Source organism: Lagopus muta, chromosome 1, assembly GCF_023343835.1.
Source record: "Lagopus muta isolate bLagMut1 chromosome 1, bLagMut1 primary, whole genome shotgun sequence".
Taxonomy (NCBI): domain Eukaryota; kingdom Metazoa; phylum Chordata; class Aves; order Galliformes; family Phasianidae; genus Lagopus; species Lagopus muta.
In genome coordinates, this window is record NC_064433.1 from 58,166,006 (window position 1) to 58,193,583 (window position 27,578).

Here is a 27,578-nt window from a genome sequence, read left to right on the forward strand (position 1 = left end):
ATCCAGAAAAAGGAAAAACTAGGATACGTCATTCATTCAAAACAGAGGGACTGTACAAAATGAATCCTAGGGGCAAGTTGATATAGGAAAAACCCTCTCAAAGAAAGGAAGGATTACACATAGTTAGTAACTCTACAACAGCTAGAAAAGGAAGAATTAAAGTGGGGTACTTTGATGAGAACTGAAGGCAGACGTAAGCACAAAACACAACAGAAGTATAGTAAAGAGGTACAGAACATAGCTAAGAATAAAGAACAACAAAAATCTACATTTTACTTTTCTTTGCTGAATATGTAGAGATGTCATTCAGGAAAAGCAACAGGGAAACAAGGAAAAACAGCAGGAGAAATCAGAGAGCAATAGAAACCTTAACCAACTGCACTTGCTTCCACAAAGGAAAACGGAGGAGTGAAATTCAAAACTGTTTGTGAGTGTTACAAAAAGGAGAAAAAGTAGAGACTGCATATGCCTGAGGCCACAAAGAAATCAACTATGGAAAAAGCTTTGAGTCATACAGCACTTAGCCAAAAATATCATAAGGAACATTGTTAAAAGGCAGGTTTCAAAAACACATGGAAGCCAACTCCCTGCAGCAAAATTGTCAGGTCTAAGGACATATGTGAGACATCTCCAGAAATCTGGTCTGCCAGAAACTAGATTGAAATGACTAAAACAATACAATCTTAACTATAAAATAATTGCATAAAATAACTACAGAATCCCTACATCCATGAAGACAATTACATTTTCCAGGAACCCTGACTAAAACAAAAGAACAAAATTAGGATATGATTTCCCATACATTTTGCTACATGTTTTCCTGAGGTATATAAAAGCATTCAAGCTGGTTTCCTAAAAGATACAGTATCAGTATACCTTACCATTCTGGACACCAAAGGGGTATTAATACTGAAGGGTAGGCCACTCAAGTCAAATATACATAGGTCTCCATGAAAATAATACCTCCCATTTGTTTCCTTGGAAACTACAACAGAAACAAAGAGCACAAGAACTCTATATGATAGAGCAAATTCTCAGTACAAAACACTACTTTTCAACATAGGTACCACCATGAGCTACACGTTTTTGCCAGCAATAAATAAAGGCCTGCATGCTACACTCATGAAAATCTGCACCAGTGGAAGTGAGCCTCTGTTTCACAGCTGCTGTAACAGTGTAGTTGCTAGGAAAATGTTGCCCATACAGTCCATCTTCCATTGGCCTAAACAGATGGAAGTCAGAAGAAGCCATATCCAGACTATACTGCGAGTATTGTAGGAAAGTTAGGGATAGAATGGCAACGAGCTCCGCGATCTTCCAACTGGTATGAGGCTGGATGTTGTGGTGTTGCAAGAGAAAAATTGTCTTCTTTCCTGGCCTGACTGTAAGTTTGAAGCTTCAGCTTAGTCAGTATTGTGATGAAGTAGTCAGAGTTGAAGGTTTGTCTGGGTTTCAGGAGACCCAGAAGGATTACACTTTTCCCATCCTAAAAGACAACATGCATCACCTTACCCGCTAAGGGCTGCATCCTGTTAAATTCCCATTGAAAAAGTTCATGTCACCACTCCATGGCCTGCCATCTTAACTCTGGTTCTCAGTGTTGACACCATGTCCCACCAGTGGTAACGATTCGATACGGAAACTGTCACCTCATACTGGTTCAAAAGGTCCTGACAAACTTGCATACGCTGTTCTTTCTGTTGCTGTGTGAGAACTCATGGAACCCACCTGATACAAAATTTGTGATATTCCAGTGTTGCCACCATGATTTCCAATGCATCCAATAATTCCAATCGATATTCAGCTCTGCACAGAGTTCCCTGCTTGTAATCTGTTGATTTGTGGGGATCAGCTGATTGAGACGGCCTTCATTTCATGACATGACAGCTGTGCATGGATGTATGGAACATGGCTTGCCTTTCACATCACTGTCACCACTGCTGAAACGTACCATCCACTGCCTCACTGTCCTCACATCCACTGTTTGGGCTCCATACACGTTCAACAAGCCTCAATGAATGACCATGGGTGCCATTTTTTCTGCACAAGAATTCAATAACATCGCTTTGCTTCATATGTACTTCCATGTCAGACACCATTTAGTCATACTGCCCCTCTGCTGCCATCTGTCACACCGCAACAAAATGTAATGAATGGAATATTAGTGGGAAGGTTCAACCTCTACTGCCATCTTACTTACATCCACCTCTGATGCTAGATAAAATTGGAGCATTACTTTCAAAGTAGCCTTCATATGTGAATATATTCTTACATACTCCATGTACTTTTGAAAAGTTAACTAGAATAAGGTTGATACAAGAGACTTCAGCACATCAGAATGAAGCAGAAAAGAATACTCCCATGAATTCCACATATAAAAATGCCACACCTCTGCCTCACACCTTTCTGATAGAAAAATAAACAAAAACAGCACTGACAACAACAAAACCAACTTACTGACATTACTGTTAACGTAAATTAGATTGGAAGTTTCTATAAAGTGGTGAGCTCCTGTGCTCTCCAGAAACCAAGGACCTGATATAACCAACCAGCACAAAGTCTCCTCCTCAGTACCAGTGCTCTGGACCTCTTTTCTAAGGCAGCTGACACAGTCTCTGAACCACCTGACTAATGCTGGCTAAGCAAAGGAAGAGCTCACTGCCTTACAACCAGTCCTGCACTATGACTGGCTTTAAGGAAAGCTCTGCCATACTTCAGCTTTAAGCTTACAGTTGGTGTCTTCAAAGCCACATAATGATATCTGGCTGCAGAGCAGCAAGCACAATTCTCTTGACATCAGCCTACTATTGTTGAGTAATGGCATACATTCAATAAATAAAAAGATGGTGTATTAACACCAAGTTTTGGTTGTGCTTAATGTTTCATTTTCACTTCTCCACAGCTGCCACTGCTCCCCTCCAGCATGCTGTGTTGCCAGAAGTTCTGCTGAGGAACAGCGTCCCGTTCGGACACATCTGAAGGGTCTGGAGCTGCTCGTTCAGCTTCACAGCTTTAGAGGGCTGGGACACACGGCCACAGTCAAGTCCCTTGACTGTAACGCCAAGTCAAGCCGCTTTCACTGCCAACCATTAGCCGAGACAAAGAGGTCCCAAAGGCGGAAAAACAGCTCAGCGACCCCGCAGCACGGCTGACGCCCGTCCCTCCGCTCTCCATCCCTGCGCCCGGCGGCCCTTAGGGCCGGGGGAAGCCCCGGAGAGAGACGCGGCCGTTAGAACCGCTCCCGGGCAGCCCGGGGAAGGAGGGCGGCGGCAGTGGCACTCCCAGCGGAAAGGGGGGGCCGCGGGCACAGCTGAGGGCGTCCCGGCCGCCCTCCTCCCCCCGTGCCCTTGGAAACGGAGACGGCGGGTCGGCGGCCCAAGAGGAACGGGGAACGCCCCGACCGCAGCCCGGGGCGGCGAGACCCGGCCGCGCCCGCCGTCCCGTCCCTCCCCCGCCTCACCTGAGTGCCCACCACCACGATCTGCGGCAGCTGGATGATGTCGGCCCCCACCGTGTTGAAGACGTCTTGCAGCTTGTTGATCACCGGGATCAGCGCCTCCATGGCGGCGGCGGCGGCGGCAGGCAGCCCGGCGGAGCCGGGGGAAGAGAGAAAGCCGGGGGAAGGCGTCGGCGATGAATGGGCGCGACTGGCAGCGGCTCCCGTCAGCCGCCTCCTCCGCCTGCCGCCATTGGCGCCGGCCCCCGCGCACGGCGCGGCCCCCAGCGGGCAGTGCGGGCTGAGCGCCGCGGGGCATCACGGGAGTTGTAGTGCTGGAGGGAGACCGCTCGGGCCTCCTGTCCGGGGCCGAAGGCCTTTGCGGGTCGCCCAGCGCGTCTGCTGTGGTATCGCGTCGCAGCTCCGGCTCGGATTTTAATCTTTTCATGCAATAAAGCTGATTCTCGTCACCAGCAGCCTTGCGGCCCGCGGGCCGAGGCCCTGCCTCAGCCCACTGGAGGCAGTTCTCAGCAAGCAGCACACCCACCATGTTCATTCGGGACACTGGGCTTTGAACCGCAGAGTCGCTGGGATCGGAAGGGACCTCTGGGGATCGCATAGTCCAACCCCGGACTAAAGAGGGTTCCCTACAGTTTGTTACACAGGAAAGCATCCAGGCAGGTTCTGAGTATCTCCAGAGAAGGAGACCAGACCACAGTCTCTCTGGGCAGCCTGTTCCAGTGCTCTGTCAGCCTCAGAAAAGAAACTTTTCCTTGCGTTCACATGGAACTTCCCATGTTCCTGTTTGCATCCATTCCCCCTTCATCTGTCAGTGGGCACCACCAAAAAGAGTCTGGCCCCAACCACTGGACACCTGCCCTTTAGATAGTCATGAACTGTGATAAGATCTCCCCTCAACCATTTCTTCCCCAGGCTGAACTGTTCCATGGCTTTCCACCCTTCCTCACCCAGCTGCGATCCTTCAGGCCCGCATCATCTTTGTGGACTTCCACTGGGTTCTCTTTAGGAGATCCCTGAAAACCCTCAAAAAGCAGGAACGCATGCTCAACACGTGCCCAAATGCAACGAGGTGCCCAATGGGAAACAACCAAGTCAGTCAGCAGCCCACCTCACAGAGCAAAGCGAGCAGGAAAACAGTGCTGATGGGATCAGAGAAAAAGCATCAGCTGAAGGGGAGGCAAAAAACCAACAGAAGCTCAGCTCCTCTAAAATATGCAGCAGAAGGAATATTTTCCTAATCCTCTTCACATACCAAGAACTGCAGTGGGCAGTTTTAAAGATATTACATTTCTTCTATTTGCTCTTTTGTGTATGTGTGTTTGTGTGTGTGTCTGTGGTATAAGTATTTTTGTTTGTGCTGTGAGTCAGCTCATCTCTTCATCTGAAATTTTTTACCTAGTATAGACAATAGAAGAGTTGGATAAGGTGTCTGCTGAGGTGTGGGAGGTGGATCACTGGGAGATCTAACACTCAGCTGCTTTGAACAAAAAGGTAGAATAAAACCAGATAATGATTTGCGATGCAAGATCACAACAAATAAAGCTGTCTGATCTTTAAAGGTCTTCCCTGAGAATGCATTGTCTCAAAACTGAATTGTGAGTAAGCTAGCACTGAATTGTAAAGCAGCTTTTTCCTCTCTTGTAAGCCAACAGAATACAAATGCTTCTCAAAATTTTAAATTCTGGATGAATTTAGAACTTGTATTTGTACATATACAAATAAGTCTTTTCTAGTCTTCATTTCTTAAAACCCTCAAATGTTGAAAGAAACAACATACAAAAGGAATATATTTTTATTCACACGTCTTTACAACAGAGTTTTGTATTCTTACACAGGAATTTTCATACTGCTTGCTACAGGACTGGTATTTCATGATAAAAGCAAAAAGATGGCTAAGCAGACAGTAACATTCAAAATATGAGTGTATTCAGCACAGAGAGAGATGATTAACACATGTAAAAATATATACAGAAGGATGAGAATGATCATCCTGGTGGCAAGAAGAAAGCAGGATGGGCTCTTATCATGGTCATGCAGTCACAATTATCTAGAAGGTTCAGCTTTAGGTGTGCTGAAGCCAATTGCTCTCAGAGCAATTAGGATAATTAATTACAATTTTTTGTTAGGATAATTAATACAATGTATTGCATATAAATATGTAAGTATGTGGAAATTAAACCTAGCTCTGGATGTTTCTGAGCTACTAGCGGTTGGAAGCTGGGTGAGTATCAAGTAAAGCACTCTGTGCTTTCCCTTTAGTATGGCTGTTCTTAGAATTTAATCAGTGTAATATTTCATGAAGAACACAGTGAAAATATAATTTGCCAAAATGCGTAGAGATAACTTAACCTTCCCAGCAGAGATGTCAAAAATACCATCAAGGACACTATACCCACATGGAGAAACACAACTTAAATGGAGGAAATGAATTAATGAACAGAAGAGAAGGAAGAAGAAAGGACTAAAGAAGACATAAGATCAGGAAACACGAGAAAGAAAATCTTACCATATTGTCTATTTCTGGCTAAGAAGTGGGTTCTGGAAATACGTCTACTATAAAATGTTGTGTCTATTACCAACTTACCAAATCCAGCAACTGCACCAAAGCCATAATCATTTTAGCAAGCAGTGGCCATCTCTAGCTCTAATTATCTAATTTCCTTAATAGACTTACATTGTACAGAGCAAGAAATTCAAAGATCAGATAAAAGGCAGTAGTAGACAGACTGGTTTTTACTAAAGGTTAATTAACATAAGAAAACAGGAACTGCCACACCGAATCTGACCTGATATAAATCTATATCAGAATGTCATCTCTAAGAATGCTAAGCACCAGCATTTCTGGGAAAATTATAAAAATACAGTAATAAGATCTTCTGATCGCAATCCTGTGTACTAAATGATTTTGATTTTGTCTATACAATCTGAAGTAGACAGATCAATATGTCTTCTGTTTTATCAATGTTACTTGAAACCAGATTGTTTTATTTGCAATGTACCATATAATATTTTTTTGGTGTGCTATCGAGTAAAATTCATGGCTGCAGCAACATTTGTGAGAGTAAATTTTATGACCTAATTACTGCAAAACAAACAAACAAAAAATTGGTGTCAGCTTTGAAATTCTCGTGTCCTAATTTCATTATAAGCTTGCTTGTTTTCATGTCTGAAATCAGAATAAAATTAACAAAATTTCCAGTCCTTCTTTTCCATGGTATGAATTTCCTTATACAGTTTTGCATCATCAGCTGCTTCTTTTAACTCAGACAGCTGGAATCTCCTTATACTGACATTCTGAGAAGAGCAGACAACTCATCTGCTATTAAGTGACTTCATGGCAGACAAGAAAACCACAAGCTGTGACAGTAAAGGTTACTTCCTTGCTGTCATATCTGTCTAGAGAAAGAAATATTTGATAACCACATTTTAAAGTTTCAGTGATCTAATGTAACATTTGCACCTCTTGTAATCATGCAATATAGAGATTATATGGGTCCAGCAGAGCCTGATTTTTATGCAAAGTGAAATTGAATTATGTTTTTGTATCCTTCTGAGTCACTTCACCACAGCTGTAACTACATAGAACACCTTGAAAGTAATGCCTCTTACTTATTTCCATGGAAACTACAACAGAAACAAAGAGCACAAGAACTCTATATGATAGAGCAAATTCTCAGTACAAAACACTACTTTTCAACATAGGTACCACCATGAGCTACATGTTTTTGCTAGCAATAAATAAAGGCCTGCATGCTACACTCATGAAAATCTGTATCGGTGGAAGTGAGCCTCTGTTTCACAGCTGCTATGACAGTGTAGTTGCTAGGAAAATGTTGCCCATACAGTCCATCTTCCATGGGTCCAAACAGATGGAAGTCAGAAGGTGCCAAATCTGGACTATATGGTGGATGCGGTAGGAGAGTCCAACCAAGGTTGACAATGTGATCTTCATACCGGTATGGTACCTGGTGTTATGGTGTTGCAAGGGAAAAGCTATCTTCCTTCCTGGCCTGACTCTGGAGGTTTGAGCGTTCAACTTAGTCAGTGTACTAATGTAGTAGTTCAGAGTTGATGGCTTGTATGAGTTCCGGGAAATCCAGAAGGATCACCCTTTTCCCATCTCAAAAGACAGCACAAGTAATTCTACCATTTCAGTAATGCATCTTGAATTTCTGCTTTGATGGGGAATTTCCATTTTGTCAGCTCTCCATGACCTGCTGTTCTGACCAGCTCACAGTGGTGACACCACTTTCTGTCATTGTTAGTGATATGATCCTGGAAACTCTCACCTTCAGCCTCATATTGGTTCATATTACCCACTTGATACAAAATTTGTGATATTGCAGTGTTGCCACCATGATTTCCAATGCATATTCCAGTCGATATTCAGCTCTGCACTCAGTTCCCTGCTTGTAATCTGTTGATTTGTGCGGATCAGCTGATTGAGACGGCCTTCATTTCATGACATGACAGCTGTGCATGGATGTATGGAACATGGCTTGCCTTTCACATCACTGTCACCACTGCTGAAACGTACCATCCACTGCCTCACTGTCCTCACATCCACTGTTTGGGCTCCATACACGTTCAACAAGCCTCAATGAATGACAATGGGTGCCATTTTTTCTGCACAAGAATTCAATAACATCGCTTTGCTTCATATGTACTTCCATGTCAGACACCATTTAGTCAGACTGCCCCTCTGCTGCCATCTGTCACACCGCAACAAAATGTAATGAATGGAATATTGGTGGGAAGGTTCAACCTCTACTGCCATACCACCAATATCTGCCTCCAACATTGTGGGCCAACATAATAAAATAGGAGGCATCACTTTCAGAGCCACCCTCATGCAATAATTATTGACAGCACTTGCACCAGGCATCTGCACAGCAAGCGCCATTACAAGAAATGAATTCCTGAACTCCTTTGCTGACCCTTGTGGGGTGTTCTACATGGATTGCCCAAGCTGACACATTTGAAACTTTTTTTCTTCCAGAAGAGTCAGAAACCTGAATTTTTCAATCTCTTGTCAAGGGGTTCTGCTGATTTGGCAAGGCAAGCTCACCCTCACACTTCATCCAATGATAAGAAGGTCACAATGTTGATACAATTGCTGAGTTATGTGCAATCTATAGTGAGACTCAGTCTCTTGCAAAACAAAATAATTCTGGGGCAGAAAGGCATCTTTGCCAGACAAACTGTAAGCAGTAAACAACTGATTGTTCCTTTTATTCTTCGCTATATCTACAGGGAATTTATATATCTAAATACATGGAATATTTGAGACATCACTCAGCCTCTCAAAACATGGTTGCAAAAATGATAGCAGCTTTTATGTTAAGGAGGGGACAGGGAGCAGAAACCAAGAGCCAGAGGGCAAACCAAGCATTCAGAGTTTGATTAATCAATGACAAAGGCGGAGCATTCTGATAAGTGCTTGTAGGACATCAGCATTTCTGAAAAGGCCAGTGAGAGGAAACAGTTTTGGCTGGTGATAAAAATAATCTCCTTATCAGTCTAGACTGCTGTACCAGAGCTTTTCCCCCTACATCCCCACCTCAGTTGGGGTGGCCAGACTTTAGGGAATAGCAAACAGAATTTTCCTTGATTGAAAAATACAGCGCACACTTGGTTAGCTTTCAACTATACAAATATAACTAGAAAGGAAAGGAAAAATATACCCCATCGAAGAATTAAGATGCAACAGATTTGCTGGCATTCAGGAGCACTAGAGCCTTGTAACTTCTATTTCTGCTTCTGTTATTTTAAGAAGACTGTCTCCTGTGGTCTTTTTTGGCTATATGTTAAGATAATATAGTATGCCAAAAAGAACACTCTCTCTATTTATCTATTACAATACAAACTTTTTTATGCATACTCCTTCTTATATTGTGATTGGCACTATTTTAAACTGAAAATATAATGATGGAATGCATGTGGTTTATGTCATCACAGTCTGTGTATGAGACTAATAGATACCTCTAGAGCCTGATTTGGTGGTTGGCAGCCCTGCCTGCAGCAGGAGGGCTGGAATGTGATGGTCTTTGAGGTCTCTTCCAATCCAAGTGATTCTATGATTCTATGATCAACCTCAGCTTTTCAGTCAGGACAGATTTGTAATTCTGAAGTGGACCCAATATCTTTACCTGCCATGCTTCAGCACCAAAGAGTTGTATTGGTTTGCATCACTGAAAGCCTTTTCATATGAAACAGAAGAACATTTAGTCAATAGGGCCAGCTAATTGCCCGCCTGAAATTGAATTCCAGAATATAACATAGTTTCTTTTATAAGTGCTGCTGGCCTTGAGCTAAAAGATTTGTATTCCCTTTTACAAGCTGAGAAGCATGCCAATAAGCCGGAACAGGCAAAGCAGGTAGTTCTACATAGTTATGCTATAGGTCTAAACTGAATTACGATTGTAATCTTATCTTCTTCCATCACTGGGCCATTCATTAAATTTCACAGAGTGGAAAGGCTTCTGCATGCAGTAGAAACCAGTCCAAAGCCCAGTCTAAAGACCCAAGAGAGAGTTCATTTCCATGTTCCCCATGCAAGATTGCTGAGATCATCTGCCTTTGATAAGTCGCAGTTGAGAACATGAGACTATGAAGCTGTTCTTTGAGACCACAGAACAGAGAGAGAGTAATCCTAGGTTCTGCTCCCAAGGCCATTTCTGTTTCTTAAATTGTTGGCTACGTTAATATCACAAATGGGCCAACCAAACCTAGACAAGTCTGGAGTCTTCCAGTTATGTAGGATGGTGCAGAGGAAATTTCACATGGGGAGTTTGGGGATCTAGGCCCAGGCCTTCATCTACCAAGGTAGATGTGACTTTTCCATCAATGCTGTAGCACAAAGACATGTGAGAGTCTGAGATAGACAACAAGTCTGCTCATGACACCTGAACACCATGTTTTAAAACAGATATGGCAATACAATCATGGACTAGATCTTAGGCAAACAAACTCTGTTGGATGTATCCTGGTTTACCACATGAACTGGGTCTGACAGGGAAAAAATACTGTCAGAGTTGTCTGGTGTGTAGTGCCAAGGAGGCAGATGTGAGAGCGTTAATCATAAGGTTCTTCCTCTTGCTCATTAGAGACACCACAGCACCTTTCAGACCAATCTCTTCAAAATGAAAAACAGTTTCAAGTATTCTGTTTACCAGAGGCTCCCATGTCAGGAAGCACTCACATTCCCACCGAACTTTCTTGGGACTGAGGCAGTACGGGTCAAGCTCTTATCTTGACTCAGGGGAGACAACGTCTGCTGTCCATACCGCCCTGTGCTTGATAAGACTCCTGAACAATTTACTATGAAGTAGACATATCAGTGCTTATTAAGCCTGTCGATATAAAGGAATTCATTAGGAGTTGTGATTATGGTTTTCCTGTTATCTGAATGTTATCATTATTTTCTCACTAAAGTACATTTTAAGGAAAATTGTGTTCTTTTTGTCTCCCTATAGAACACACTGCATTCTGTTTAACTCGAGGAACACAGTGGTTTTGAAACAGAGTTAATCACGAAGAAACAGGAAGTCAGAGAAATTACTGATAAAAATATGTAAGCAGAGAGGGAAGGCTTACCTGAGGCGGTTCAAATATGAATTTGTTTCTGGTGTTTGCAAACAGAAGAAAAAACAGAGGCTAAACAAATTCTTGTGCTCAACCCATTCCAGACAGGAACTAACAAATTAACACCATTAACATTCCACTTTATTTTGAGGGAAATCTTTCTGAACCACTGTACCCAACTGCAGAACTCCAACAGTGAATCAGATGCAATTAGAACAGGTTCACTGTGCACACAGATAATGGAAATGGAGGCTACAACAGATGGTTCTCTTAAGTCACTCTTAGAAAAGAAGCAGCTGAGGTTAAATAGGCCTTCAGCTGGCAGAATGTGTGCTCAGCCAGCGAGTGAATTCAAAGAATCTAAGTTGTCTGTGCTTAGGATCATCGTCCTGCTAATTAATGGATTGCTTTTGCCTCACTCTACTTGAACTCAGTGCCCAAGAGATTACACTGAACAACTGCTCAATGCCTTCTTTCTCCCTTTTGTTCAGATCAGGGCTTGAGAAACGCTAAGAGCGCTATGGGGCCACACTGAACTTTTCTGTACTGGGTTGCTCATAAAGTACTCTCAAAGCATCATAGAAAAGAACATTATTATTGCCATTAAACAGCTTTGGATGTAAACTGTAAAGGATTGCTGAGGCAACATCTTTGTCTTCCTGGTCTAAGACGTCATAGGATTATACACAGCTCTTTGTATATTTGGAATGTATCTTCCACTCCCTTGGTTGTATTTTGGCACATTAGGTAACGCTGTTCCCAAACACAGCTCCTCACCATCACTTGCACAACTGGAAATGCTATTTTCATCAGCAGGAAAAATAAACAGTAGGTGGACAAAAGCAAGCAACCACGAGAACAACAAAAAAGGATCAGCCAACAATACTTATTGAATGATGCTTTTATTTTACAGGATTTTTTTTTTCTAAGTATTCAATGGAAATTAAAGTGCTTACTTTTTACAATTCTCCACCCACCTTAAAACCAAATATACATATATTACAGAAATTATATACAATATCTGCAATTATTTTACATTCATATATTTTTGACCATAAAAATGACCACTTACATTTGCACAACTTCGAACGTCATTTAAATCTCACCTTTTAAATATTCTTCAGTTTATTTGCAAAACCAGAATAAATTTACACCTCTTCCAAATATTACTATTTTTACAAACAAAAAGTGTTTCTTAATTAAAACCAGAAACAATGTTTTTGTAATAAAGGGGAATTACAGTGCATAGCCTGTAATTCTGATGTCACATTATAGCTGATCCAGCTCCTACTAAAATTAATGTATTAATCTGCCTTGAAGGCTGCAGAATAGGGAATGTGCTAATTGAAAAAAAAACAAATCACAACAACAGTATTTCTATTGCAAACAATTGCCTGCATCCAACAAATCTGCCTTCTTTCTTAGAATTCTTAGGGCACATTATTGCAAAAATGCTTTGACACAATTCCCCCACTTTTTCTGAATGCTTTTACCATAGTTAATGAATCTACAAAGGATGAACTACAAAGCAAAGTAGGTTGGTGTTATACACAGGGGCTGAAAATATGTTTTGTTGATGGAAACCTGCTGAAATTTTAATACAGAGAAAATAAGTTCTACATTCTCTTGTGTTAGGATGAAGGGATGAAAGCAAAATGCCATGGATGAATCTGGGCCTAATTGTAACCACGAAGTTTTACAGGAAGCAGCCTGAATGCATTACTGCATTTAAGTCTGTTTTGGTTTTATGTAGTTGGAAATAGTAATTGTGCCATAGAAGGAGGTCTAATTTTGTTAATTCTTTCTCCCGAAAAGCATGCTCAACACAATCAATACAGTCAATTATACTTCGAATGCAGCACAGTGTGTTTCTGATTGTAAAATACTCCTTGAAGCAGGTCCTATGAACAGTAGTCTCAGTCATTACAGACACATACACATATATATATACATACACACAGATACATATGTGTATGCATGTATACATCCATAGACAAGAAGTTACAATTACGATCTGTTAGCGGAAAAGGAATTTAAGAAGCAATCTGACTAGCAGATTAAAACTCATCCAAGACACATGCTTCACTACAGCCCTATAAGTCAGCTGTGGGTGCATTCCTCATACCAATAGGGCCACAGAATGAAGAAAAAACATCACTCCATATATCTTGGTTCAAATTCCAAATAAGAGTACACCACAGTTTAAGACTGATCCCCCTTTTATTGATGGATTTATCTTAAGGATAGTTAGGTCTGCCACACAATTCTTTCTTTACTCCAATCACTTTCAGATTATCATCTGTCTCCACTCACTACACCAACTGTCTGCAAGTGAAACCCCTCAGAAGTTCAGCTGAGCACTGTGATTCCAGATGAGACACAGGAAGTCAGCAGGTCTTAAAGCAGAGTAATATTGATTTTCCACCCATATCTTCATAAAATGTAAGGTAGATGCCATGTGTATTTCAGTCTAGCAGGTATATGGTAGTTTACACCTGTTAAGGATTTCAAAATATATCTACAGATAAAGCTCGTTTTTAATTACTCAGAAATTATTTCTACGTGAAATGTCTGATTGTTTTCTTGAAATCCCCTTTCTTCAGTATAAGGAACCACAGCCATTTGTTCATTTTATTTAATCATGATATGAAAAGCAGCCCAGTTTTTATACTAGTTGTATGGTGAGAAGTACTTAAAAGAAGAAACAAAAAACGAAAAACACGCTGAATCCCCTGAGTCCCCAAGAACCTGTCAGATGCTTCCACATCCTTTCCAGACATTTTAAAGTGTATATATATTTATCTTTTTTTTCTCTTGACTCCACTCAGAGCTCTTTAGAATATACATCTATTCTTAACCTCAACTAAAACTTATGCAAGTGATAGTGTATTTATTCTACATTTAATCCATGCCTTGGTTTCATCCGTATTTTAAACGTGAAGAATAATAAGCCTCTTTTATATAAAAGGGATTTAGAGAAGACTGATAAAGCACTTCAAGATGGTTTTGCATAAAAAAAGGTGCCACTATATTACATGCATTTAAACAGTTTAATATTCTGCTCCAAATAGAAGATAATGTTTTTTATTCTCAATATCTGTTTTATACATAAAAATTAAACACCTTTTGGAATAAACAGAACTATTCAATGTAAAGTGATCTGAAAGTACTAGATGCTAGCAGTTTTACAGCAGCTCTTCAACTAAGCACAACTGCCTGATACCAAAAACAACTTTTATAGGACCCGGAAGAATGATGTAGACATCATAATATATTATCTTTCCATAACAGGGCAAAAAATATCGTATCATTTTGAAAATATAATATGCTCCGAACAAATATCATGGTAAAAATTTGTGTTTGAACACAGACAAATCATACAGAATTGCTTCATCTGTTTCAAATTGCACTGTAGGCTGATCAGTCTTAGGTAGAAGTGAGCATTTCCTGAACACGAGAATTGAAACTCAGTTTAAATAATGCAGCAGAGCGACTCACATACATTCATGTATTATGAATGAATGCTCACTTCCGTTTTGTTTTCCTCACACACATAGTTTCATGCTAATAAATACTTAAAAAAATAACAACCAGCTGAAATGGGAACAGCCTACACCGTATCAGAACGATGGCTTTGACTGCTTTGGTCATGACACTTAAGCCCTTACAGCGCTTACTACTTAATATGTTCCCCTTTGCAGTTATAAGAACAAGCTTTGGATACCATAGGGAGGGAGCTGACCTGTGGAGAATGGCATAAAACTGCTAAGGTGGTTAAATCTAGAAGCAACTTCTCATACACAGAGAACCACCCATTTGTGTGCCATTATCTTCTCAGTCAGAATGTAGTAATTCTGACCAAGCAATTAAGAGAACATGAATGAGTTTTTGCTAGGGTAAATAAAATATTCCACTGTATAAACTTTAATTGTTGAAATAGAACATGAAGCTAAAATCCAAATAAGTAACTACTGCTAATAATATAATAACAATGCTAATTTAATTCCACATTATGTCCACACGCAGAGCTTAATCTAGGATATGTTGAAACCACTGAAGCAGCTTCAGATAGTCAATACCACCATAAAAATAAAGCAGCCCAGAAATTGCTGCTTCTAATGTTCTCCTAATTATTTCGCTGGAAATGGGTCTTCCTATTTGGCTCAGAATTAAATTTGCAAGATCTCAGAATACAGAATGTAGTAAATGATTGCAACTGTTTCACCACATTGAGTACCATTCAGTCCGTCTTATCTTTTAAGGCAAGGGTCTCTTTTCAGGTAGATTCACCCCTCCACAACTTGAATGTAGGAAGTGATGTTTTTATACATGAGGTTGTATAAAAAGGTGACCCCGCAGATCCCACATGTGCACTGGAGACTCTTTCAGGACATACCCCCCTTTCTAAGAGAGCTCTCTCTGTCTGTCTGAATGTTACCCTCCCTCTTGCCAAGGTACACACAAGACGCAGCACGTTGCTACACAGACCCGAGTGAAGATTTGATGGAACTTACCAACGCAAACCCTAAACACCTTAAGCTGCCCAAAACTACAGGTGAATACAGCTGGAAGTAGAAGTAACTTACCACCCCGCAAAGAATTACAGAAGAGCTTGCATTTCAGATAAAAGCAGTACTAGGCTTACAAACATAGTAATCTGAACAGGTGGAGCACCCAAGGAAGAATTCAGAACTGACATGCACAGTAAGCAGCAGAATTAGCGCCCTGCAATGCCATGCCTTGACTATTACCAACGCTAGTGTAAAGCTTTGAAGTCTAAAAGCCATTGTAAATTTTGGATTTGTGCAGGTGAGAGCAAAATCCAGCCTACTAACATGAAGTTGTGACTTTCTTACTGAAAAATGGCAAGTGCTGTGTACTCAGGTATGTACAATGCATTTATTGTAACAATACTTTGTTAAGTGCTAAGTAAAATAAGCATTTTTTTCTAGTGTTGAAGAAAAGAGTGAAGTAGGAGTTTAGTCAACACTTCATTTGGAAATTTCATTATAGAAAGTGGTAACTGAAATCTGCCCTCATGTTACCAACAAAACTGGACTTAAACCTGAGCTCTTCATCTTCTTATGTTTTAAAATATGGACAGCAGTTATACTGAGAAGTAACACTTCTGGATGCTCTCATGATAAGCTGAGTGTAGAACTTACATAATTCCCTTCCTCAAGATTTGCAGGCTCATATTTCATACTGAATGCATACAAAGCAGTCTCCATATTACAACAGCGATCGTTGGAGACTGCTGTCATAAATAAGTAGTATAGTATCTAGTTTTCTGCAAAAAATCACAATGCTTAGGTTCAAAATGTTATTTGTTTTGTAATAACAAAAATACCTGTTCCCAGAAGATTAACAGAATCTGCTGATTATCTCAATCTGCATCCTGCATTTTAGTAATGAACTGCTGCACTCTTATAAGATAACAGTGGTAGGACACTGAAGAAAAATGACTACTCCTTTAAACACAACTGGAACTTATTTGTCCATTGCATGCCACTTATGTTACTGCTATTTTTTTTAATGCATAAAAATATCAAGATCATTAAGTGTCAGCTATTAAAACAAATCACTGAACAGTATTTGCTAATTTAGGACAGTTTAATTTCAAATAGAAAACATGCTTTTTAAATAAATTATTCATTAACAGGAACCCAGTCTCAGGAAATAAGAGCACAAATTGAATATTGTACATTTTAACACTGTACATATATTATATACTTCTCATCTTTTATGTATTCCTTTCTAGACTGAAAATCATTATATTGTTTTCTTGATAAACTGAAACTTTAAAAGCCAGTATACCTGTAAAAGCAATTTACATTACTTTAATTAAAAAGAAACAAATGAATACAACATATGTACAGATCTGTGGAATTCAGCCTACAAACTACTTACATTAAACCAAACTATCCCTGTATATTTAACTACAGATCTATTTTGGCAATGTGGAGGTATATCTTTTATCCTGTTGCAACTCCTAATACGTAAGCAGGAAGCTTCAGTATTTGCACTCATGATGATAGTAGCAAACATGAATCAAATAGCAACTTCCAAAAAGAAAATCTGCATCACAATCAACAAGTAGAATGGTAAAGTTAGTAGGTATTCTTAATAGTATTCACATTTTTTAAAAGTCTCTGAAGTGGACCTGTACATCACTCTTCTTGACAGAACATAAATATACGAAAGAAATCCCTAAGAAAGACCAGAATTTTTCCCAAACATAAAGTGCTAAGACATATATGGTAGTAAGAAGTTCTGTTTTTGTTTTTTTCTTTTTGTTTGATTGAGCAAAGAAAGGTTAAGAGCTTAGCCTTCCTCAAAGGTTAACCACAAATTCAATTGAATTTTTTAAAAACACCACGTGTTCTTGAGCTTCAGCATTCAGACGTTTTAGAAGGTTCGGGTTGTTCTTCTAAATTCACTTGCAGTTCATTTTGACATTCTGATGTCTCACCTTTGACAGCTAAATGGATAACTTTTAACCATTTCTGTTTTAGTTCCTCATTGTCTGCAGCAAAGCTGTGCACAGACTTTGACTGGGTCAGTTTGAAGCTGTGTGGGAGGTCAGCACTTCTTGGGGTGTCATCCACTGTATAGCCCAGAAGTGGAATGGTAGCCAGAGCTTTAACATCCTAAGGAGGAGAAGTACCTGATTAGAAACAGCCAATTAATTTGCCTGCCTGCTGCGTTTCATTTACTACACCAGCTGATAAAAACACTTGCATCTTTCCTCCATTACCAAGGTATCTGATTTCTCTTCCTCAGATGTCAATGTTAATAATTACTAAAAGCTTTTCTATTTCCTCTCTTGGCTTACCTGTGGAGCACCATACATGTACAGGACAACAGCTTCCTGTTTAGGTATAACACACCATGCTTTCTGCCAGGGCTTTGATTTTTCCATGTACTGAAGAAAGCTACATATGACACTATTTCCAGAGACTTCAGCAGATTCGATCTAGGATAGCATAAAGCATAAAGAGGAAGGTAAGCTTTCATTAATAAAGGCTAAAACCCACAGAACAGAAAGGCTGAAATACACCACTAGTCATAACACATCTTGGATAATATTGGCAAAAGAGCTTGAGCAAGTAAGATCATGAATGAATGACCTGACTAGGGAGATTATATAAGTGTTACATACACAGGGTCACAAAATGTACTCTCTAATGCACATGAATCTGTTCCTTCTTTCACCAGTAATTTTGGATTACACACTTTTAGATGGCTAAATATTTTTCCTCCTACTGCAGCCTTTCTCTGTGTTTTAGTATCCGCAACAAGGTTTTATTTCTAAGGTAACTTCATGTGAGGCATTGAAATGCTACTGACTATCCAATAGGACAACCATTTTATTTCAGCAACAAAATGCTATGACAAGATCTAATGCAAATGCATTCTAAAGATAACATAAGAAAGCAAGCACTAATTCTAGACAGAACATTAGGTGAATTGCTCAAACTCTGAGGGCAGGATGACACGCTTCTCAGGTTAAATGTTGATGCCAAGAGGAATAGGAAGAGCACAAAATGACTACATGCTAATACTTCCTTAGCTCTATTCCTTTCCCACCCAGTAGTGATGCAGTCTGAGTGCTGCCACAGGGTAGTCAATCACTTTGTTGTCATGAGAAACAGCATGCAGACAGTGGTTTCTTCAGCTACCTTAAAAAGCCACCATGCCAAGAAACAGCAGTCCCTTGATTATTTAGTGCACTAGTGGAGTCCTGTAGCAGAATTGTGACAGATGAATGGTGAAACAAATAATCCATCAGATGAGATGAATTTGTTCCATGTGTCTTTTATGTCCCTCAAACACAAAAAAGCCTCACAAGAATAATACCACATGTGATATTTTTTAAATTACATACCTCCAGGATGCCTTTCTTCTTCTTTTCCTCACTGTCAGTACAACCAATTATAACATGATAGCAGTCCTTACAAACTTTATTCAATTTATTGCCATCGTATTCAAGATGTGCCTTATAATCAGAACATTTCCAGCAAACCACCTTAGAAACAAACAAAACAAAAAAGATAAGCAGACATATAAATTGTAAGTATTTATAAAATTTCATTAAAACAATTTAATTAGAAGTTCATGTTATATCTAACAGCAATGTATGGTTCAATTATGAAGAAAAAGATAATGGCTATTGTGTCATAAATAGTTCAATTGAAAATAGTATTTTTCCAAATTTGTGCCACTGATTCTTAACTAGAAGTGTTCTTCACTATTTACATTACTACTCTGTACAAAATCCTATTAGTCTTTCAATTATAACTGTAAACTAAAGATAGGAATAGAATTAGAAGATAGGACAAGCTATGCTGCAGGAAGAGAGTCTCCCATTTTCTTTACATATCAACCTGAAAAGGTGCAGTCACCATTTTGTTTTCCACATAACCCCAGAAATGCATAACTGGGATGTACTTTAAGAGAGAAAAAAATTAAAATTCATCAGAACTGTCTAAATTTTTAACCTGTTAATAAACACTGAACTTACAGTTGCAGAATCTGTGCATGAGTAATAAGTAATACTAATAACAATAAATAATAAGTAAATTCATAAGTAAGTACATGTTACACTGCTGATATTTCTTTCTAAGAAATATTTTAGAAAATTGAAATGCAAAAAGATCTGAAGGAAGTTCTTTCATTAGAAATATTTTCCTACAGGAACGTTCTTTCAGCTGAAAAAGACGCCCTGCATAAAACAGTGAGAAGAGCCATTTCAGTAAAGTAAGGTAGATCAGTGACTTGAGCAACCCAAAGACTGGAACAAAATTTTATGAAGAGCCAAGGATCTGTAGTAGTAACCTAGCTAACTACCTTCAGCCAGTATCCATAGAGAACACTTGGTTTTGTTTCCTGTTATTCACTTCCGGAAAGACACTCTCACTGACCCAAAATAATTCCCAATAGAAATGTATTCTAAAATTAAAATGGAAGGAGATGCGATAGAACTCAAGTAGGAGTCCAAACTCCAAAAGAGAAATAAGGGTAAAGGTGTGATCTTCAGATTATGGAGGAGTGTTAAAATAGAACAATTTGGATAGCAATAAAACAGATGATGACTGTGTAATCAATGATTTCGAGCTTCTGAATAAGTCTCCAGTGTTCAGCAAAGAACAAAAGCAGAGCTGTGAATGCAATAAGCCTTCACATGACATATGAACATTAGAAAGAAGCCATATGAGACAACCTATATAAAAAAAAAAATGAAACCTGGGCTTGCACTACCATCTACTGGAGAAAGGAACAGATGCTGACTAGCAAGAAAAAAAAAGCAAAACAAGCACAGGATGTTTGCTCTTTTATTAACTTCTGAAAACTCTTATGTCATACTACTGTTGTTTAATTACTTTAATGTGATGTGCTATTGTAGCCTCATGTATGGAAAATACTCTCTTCTTCCCACCTTATCCTTCTCTTATGCTTCAGATGTTCACAGAACTGAACACTGAAATCAGCTGGTAAAAGCTCTAAGACTACCCAAAGACAATGTTTTAACAGCTCCGCTTCATGATCTGCTTGCAAATAAGAGAGAGGTGGTACAAAATGGGAACAGGAGGCAGCCAGCACTGTCAGAGGTTTAATGCAGGTTTATGCTATTTAAACAATCTTCAACCTGTTGAGATCAGCGGAGGCCACTCAGAAGTAACACAGCACAGTTTGTAGAGGCACTCAGGATGTTTTCCACAAATGCACATCTTCCTCTGCTGCAAATTACTTTCAAATTTGCTGTGCCAACTAACTTGGACAGAAGATTCTTTGTGGTGCTATGCACAGATTCTCATCTCAGTCACAAGCGCAGTAACAAACTGCAGTATAACAGACAGCCACCAGAAGTCAGCTGAGCGCTCAGAGCCATGTCTAAGCCAGCTCACCTACAGCAGTTTCGTACTTACGTGTCCACACGCTCGGCAGTGGTGCCGCCTTCTTGTCAGTGCATTGAAGGGCTCCTTGCATTTCATGCACATGGTTACTTCATTGTCTCGGATCCACCTTGGCGCCCTTTTCCCAAGCTCAGCGTTCTGAAGAGGGCAGGGGAAGGATGGAAGGATAAAAAAAAACAAACAAACAGTTGTACAGAAATTTTAATAGAGAAAATTATTATTCTCTTCCTCTGGAACGGAAATGGCAAAACACAGTTCTAGATGCATTTTGAAATCTATACAAGAAATAACAAAGAACACAGTCAAAAACGATTATGCACGAATGAAAGGATACTCTGTTATGCATTTCAAGGGGAAAAATAAAAAAAAGACTCATTTATAAGATTTGGCATTATGAGGAAAAACAATTACAAGCAAAATGACTACTTTGTACTTCTTTTGCTCTAAGGATAATTAGTTGGAAAATAAAGCTGCTTCTGATTTATTATCTTTTTTCCAGCTATTGAAGAACAAAATGGGTAACAACAGGGTTACAAAGGAATAAAAGCAACTTACAGAAACCTCCACGGGCATGTCTTCATATTCCTTAGCAATAGCATTTCTGAAAGTTTCATTTCTCTGCTGAAAAGCTTCTATGGTATTCTGAAGCGCCTAAGGAAACAATGGAAAAACTTCTGAAGTATACTACACTTCTAATGGACAGTCTGCATTCTGACCATTTATTGATTAGCAGAAAGAAACTACAGCCAGAAAATACGAATATTGCTTTTTGATTGCTTCAGTGAAAATGCATTTTAAAAAAAAAAAAACAAATGTAGAAGGATTTACCTTTATCCATTCTTCCTTGTCTTGTTCAGAACTAAAAGAAATATTTGACACATTAGTCCAAAACTAGTTCAGAAAACATTATTTCACTATCAGCAACTTCCTGCAAAAGCCAAGAATCTGAATTAATTTTCATTAATTCAAAATCAGACAACACTGCTAATTAACTAAAGCAGACAAACAGAACAACTCACAAATAGTAGTATTCCCATTGTTGATTACTTCTTTTGTTTTTTAAAGAGCAGGACAGAAAGGAAGGGAGGAAAATGTAAACTATAGGTGCAGGTGTATTTTGTTCTCCCATTTCGTGCACTACCGAGTCCACATCAACACATATTTCTCCTGTATATCTACCTATCTACCAGATTTTATCCTTTTAGAAAATAATTTTCTTACTGCTTTTGTTGCTTTGTTTAAATTTTTCTACAGCAGCAATAAAAATATCCAATTGAAATAAATGGAAAACTCTTCAAGGTTATGAACCAGATCACTGACTTTTTAGTGTTTAGATGGACTACAGATGACTTAATAGTAAGTACAGATAGAGTATACAGATGAAACAGATTAGATAGAGGAAATACATTTAACTCCAACCCTGCATGATAGATTTCTCTTTAAAATACATCAATAGGACTTTGACATTCAAATCTTTAGAAAAGTTACTTATTTTAAAATAGTAGCGCCATTAGAAACTGCTGGACAGTGATGGTAACCAATACAGTTTATCTGCAAGCTTTAAGTCATAAAGATGAGAATTACCACCAAAATATATCTCTCTCTTTGAAAGTGATGGTCAACCTGGGCAACAATGTGGAAAAAATACTGCTGTGGCCATATCATGTCTGATGTGCAAAATTTCAGTTTGTAATGGATTGCTATGAAGGACGCGAAAGACAACTTTAACAAAACCTCAATAAAAATGATTCTTCATTCACACATTGTTTTCCAGTATTACTGCAATTTGTTAGGTAGTAGAATGCTTAACAAGTATTTCCCATTTCCACCTACCATCCATACATCAGGTAGAAAAACTGTCTTAGACAAAATAGTTCTCCTTCCCTGCTTATGCTAAAAAAAACAAAAGCTGAGCTACTGAACATCAAACCAGATTAGCAACCTCTCAAAGAAATAATTTACCAGCTATTTAAAACTACTGATGGAAAGTACCCTCAAATAGTATTCTGAAAAATAAATAAAAGCATACTAGTAAAGAAAATTCCAAGGGTAAACTAATCATAACAAAGTTAATAGAAACTCCTGAATTGGGGATATTAAGGCATAGAGTGCACAAAATAATCATATATTAACCAAGACTTGAATAATCTACTTTAATAAGATTTCAGTCAATACTTTTTTTTTCTCCATAATTTTGTACAGATTTAATGCATTCTAAAAATGTTCATAAAACAAAGCATAAAGATGGGTACTTCTCAAACTAATGCAATAACCTAAATTACTGATAATTTGGGAAACATACCAAGATAATCTTACTTTGGTGTAGCCTTCTTCTTCCAAATAAAAAGTACTTCACAACTGGTACAAGATGCCATTTTATACCACTGAAGTAGATATGTGGCATAACTGCTTGGCAAATACTTAGCAAAAAACCATGCATCAATTGATAATGGAAGTAACTGAGAGGAAAAACAATTTTATTCCAGAAGTCTTCTAGATTTGAATGGAAAGCTTTTTCCTGCCATTTTTGAAAACGGGTATTTATTATTGTATTGAATTTCAAATTAAATTATATAGTAGGCCAATTGTTGTGTGCTGTTACACTTGTGTATTCACTTCTGTTACTCTTAAGTATTTTTCCATGAAGAAAAATATCCTGCAGTTTTTAATTTGATAGTAAGCTATAGTCTGTCCCCAAATGTATGGTGTAGACACAGAACTGTATCACCATAGATATCCTTATCAAGTTGCAGTTACATCCTGATTACTATGAATAAGACCTTAAAGAAGCTCCAACAGTTAGGTGGATGTTAAACTTGCCCTACTTTATTTGAGGTAGCATAGACAGGGAAAATTTAGTCTTAGCAATGCAAAAAGAAGCAACAGAACGGTAACCCAGCGAGAAAGAGATGAGAGGACTAATAATAAAACAAGGAAGAGTGCCATTTAGAAGAGTGCAATTGGAAGGAAAGGAGCCAAGAAATAAAAGAACTTGTCTTTCAGATTGATCTCTGGAATCAGAGGAAAATAAACAGATCTGAAAATGGAGGAAAGTAGATACCCATCCATCTACCACTATACAGAGCTACATTCTGGAGACATACCCCCACCAGATTGTTTTGTTGGATGGATGAACCCTAAGTTGAACTGATCCATTTGTACTGAAGTGGTTCAGGTACCAGAGGCAGCAGCACTGCCCAGATTAATACTCAGTGTCTCAAAACTCCTGATGAAGCCAGACAGTTCACCTTTGCATATACTGATCTCAATTTTCCAGGCAGCTCACTCACAACTGTCTTGGGTATTTCAGCAAGGAAAGGCAACACGCTATATGCTGTAGCTGCATCTTCCACTCCAAGAGAATCTCGGAATGACAATTTATGCATTTTGCTGCCTATGTTATTTTTAAAACACTGCTATTACGATGAAACACATTTTATCTTCTTTCAAATCTATCAGATTGATTTATGTATGTATAAACTTAATCCTCCATAAAAAGCCAAAAGACTTCTCTTACCTGGCCTGCAACTCCAGCGTTCGCTCTTTTCCAGACACTTGAAAAGTGTGTGGGTATTCTTCATTATGAGTTTCTATAATCTTCATACCATCTATGCCAACTCTGGTTCGAACTGAGAACTTTGATCCTACCAAGCTGAATTTGGGGACGCAGTAGAGCAACATATTGTTAAACTGGGGAGAAAAATAGGTACATAGCTTTACATTAACAAAAACACAGAAAACAGCCAGTTCCTACTGAGAACTGGACAATATCACAAGCTAAACTAAATAGATGGAAAGCGGGTTCTTTTCTGCTTAGCTGATAAATGCAGAGACCAAAACTGTAATGCAAGACATCTTTTTTCTAATATTTTTATGGGATTTAGAAATAAAATTTAAGGCCAGGCCCAACAGCTATCAGAATAATTGCTCTGTATATGCAGCAGTCGTCATAATGTCTGTTATCTACCATGCATAGCAACAGGACAAGGGCAATTGGATGTGAACTGGAAGAGGGTCGTTTTAGACTAGATACTAAGAAGTTCTTTACTGTGAGGGTGGTGAGACACTGGAACAGGCTGCCCAGATACATTGTGGATGCTCCCTGCCTGGAAGCATTCAAGGCCAGTCTGGATGGGGCTTTGAGGAACCTGGTCTAGAGGGAGATGTCCCTGCCTATAACAGAGGGGCCGGAACTACACGATCTTAAAGGTCCCTTCCTATGATTCTATGCTCCAACTGGATATTTTATGCCATTGTAATATTCACATGCCTCAGTTCTGCAGAAACTATTATAAATTGCACAATAAGAACTCTGCTCTTCTGTATAAATTCATTTTCACCCTCTACCAAATAACGTAGTATTGTAGAATCTGCAACTACTACTATTAGACAAGGATATGGGTCATTCCTCCAAAAGAAATGAATACTCTGGTCTTACAGTTTTCATTCATAGAAAACCTCAATATCACGTGGAAAAAAAAAAAATACATGAGCAGGACAAATATATATTCCTTTATTAAAGACTAGAACATTTACATTCTTATGTAAATGTCCAAACTTCCAGACAAGGAATATATTTCTTAAATAAGCTCTAGTGCATTTAGCTCTCTCATATCTTTCCTCACATTTTCTCTGTATTTTTTAAAAAGAGATACTCAAATCCCTTTTGAACTTGTCACCTTTCGTGTTAAGCAATGAACTGCATCGCACCTTTTCCAAGGGAGCTTTAAGGGCACATGCTGTAGTCTGTTATTCCTAAGAGAAGAAACGGGCTCCTGTCAAGAGGATGAATTGCTATAACAACAAGTTTCCACAGGACCGTGAGGCTTACACGAGCACCAAGACACACAATCTAGGACTGAAATCCCAAGCATCTACATTTCTGTTTTATGAGAACTACAAAGTTCCCATGCTCTAGAACACAAGTGTCCAACCTTTTGGTTTGCCTGGACTGCACTGAGTGAAGATGAATTGTCATGGGCTGCACATAAACTATATAATACAGTTATTGTATGTAAGTAACAATTTTTTATTTTTTACTGTTTAATATTAAAACATAAAACGAGTGGGTTGGACCTGCATTTAACATCAGCAGATATTTTTTAACAATGGTGCTGGTTCAGTTCTGAACAGTATTCTCATGCCCTTCTATAAGCAGCATAGGGTTTGCTCAAGCTCAAATATCATTAGAGGAAAGGTTACTCATTGACATCAACTAGAAGAGAATTTGCCTCTCTCTTTCGCAGATCTTTCAAGTCTAGGAAGACATACAGCCACCCTTGCATCATACTCACAAGGAAAAGGTGCCGTTCTTGAGCAGATGTATTGCGAGCAGCAAGTTTAAGGATCTGGCCTTCTTTTATCAGTTCATTTGAAGGGTTCACAATGTCTTCCTCTTCTCCCAGCATCTCATATATCTCTAACAATTTCTTTAGATTCTCCTGTTCACGGAAAACACAATTACAAAGCTTATGAATTAACAACACTGATCTTAATGCATTTTAAAGGAAATGCCAGGAGCTTGTGTCAGTCTGGAAATGTTCGTTCTGTAACAAATATTTTTATATATATATATTTATTTATTTATTTATATATTTATATATTTATATAGATACATAGCTGGTATACATAGTCAACCGTGCAGATTGATTAATCAAGTTGATACAGCTTTATGAAACATTATGATAGTCTTTAAAAATGTTGGTATATATAGAGCATGCATAATTTATTGTCCAAAATTTCAAAATACTAATTAAGTATTCAGAATACGTAATATATACCTATCATGTCAGTCTGATAACAGTAGGGAAACGGTAACTATTTTTTACAAACATTATTTTTTCACCAACAGAAACGGATGCAACAAGGTTAAGAGTCCAAGATATTTGAACCTGGAACTTGCAGGTTAGGTACACTGTCAAATTCTGTTTATCATCTCCAGGAACATATAAACACAGCGAGTAGAAGCAATCACTTGGACACAGGCAGTAATGTTTTTCCCTTTTAGGGAAAATGTTCAATTCACACTCTTAGCTTCACTAAATACTCAAACACAACGTTTTTAAAAATGAACAGTAAAACAAGAATAATTTACCATTTTCCTTATTGCACTATTTGAGTGGCTTGCTGCAGTGGATATAATTTCCAGGGATTCTAGATAAAAGGAAAAAAAAAAGGAAAGAAAGAAAAGCAAAACAAAAAGCTGCATTTTCATGTGTATTTCTATTGCACAGAAAAATTTCTACAAAACTATGTATGTAATTTTTACACAAATTACACGCTATGATAAATTCATAACATTATCAATGAAAACTAACAAAGGTAAAGTGGACAACACAAGCAATTTAGCAACCAAATGGAAACAATAATCAGGAAAAATCAGAAGAGAATTATTGTAGATTACCTTAAGGTGAGCTTCAATACTTAGAATCACACTTTTGTGATAGGAACAGTCACGGTTCTCTCACCTCTTTTCACAAAGTACTCCAGAATGTCACACAATATTTTTTTTTTTTTAGTTCAGACACCTCATATTACTAATATTGATTACTAATAATGAAATACAAAGAGGAAAAACATTGAAAATTGATTTTTCTTTTTCCCTGTAAGAGTTTAAAACC

At 38.5% G+C, this 27,578-nt stretch overlaps 2 protein-coding genes across 10 annotated transcripts in view; both read right to left on the reverse strand.

Annotated features, from left to right (window-relative positions):
- The window catches only part of DNM1L (dynamin 1 like), a 37,172-nt gene extending 33,454 nt beyond the window's left edge, over positions 1 to 3,718 (reverse strand). For all 4 annotated transcript variants that reach the window (XM_048939656.1, XM_048939646.1, XM_048939649.1 and 1 more), the window contains exon 1: positions 3,461 to 3,718. In XM_048939656.1, the coding sequence (XP_048795613.1) occupies positions 3,461 to 3,562 (102 nt within the window). In that variant the 5' untranslated portion in view covers positions 3,563 to 3,718. The remainder of the gene's footprint in view (positions 1 to 3,460) is intronic.
- An 8,206-nt stretch (positions 3,719 to 11,924) lies between these two features.
- The window catches only part of FGD4 (FYVE, RhoGEF and PH domain containing 4), a 116,424-nt gene continuing 100,770 nt past the window's right edge, over positions 11,925 to 27,578 (reverse strand). For all 6 annotated transcript variants that reach the window (XM_048934328.1, XM_048934329.1, XM_048934331.1 and 3 more), the window contains 9 exons: positions 27,053 to 27,111; positions 26,253 to 26,399; positions 24,476 to 24,648; positions 21,787 to 21,817; positions 21,514 to 21,609; positions 20,971 to 21,096; positions 18,930 to 19,070; positions 17,877 to 18,017; positions 11,925 to 17,691 (listed from right to left, as the gene is read on the reverse strand). In XM_048934328.1, coding sequence (XP_048790285.1) covers positions 17,434 to 17,691; positions 17,877 to 18,017; positions 18,930 to 19,070; positions 20,971 to 21,096; positions 21,514 to 21,609; positions 21,787 to 21,817; positions 24,476 to 24,648; positions 26,253 to 26,399; positions 27,053 to 27,111 — 1,172 coding nt within the window. In that variant the 3' untranslated portion in view covers positions 11,925 to 17,433. The remainder of the gene's footprint in view (positions 17,692 to 17,876; positions 18,018 to 18,929; positions 19,071 to 20,970; positions 21,097 to 21,513; positions 21,610 to 21,786; positions 21,818 to 24,475; positions 24,649 to 26,252; positions 26,400 to 27,052; positions 27,112 to 27,578) is intronic.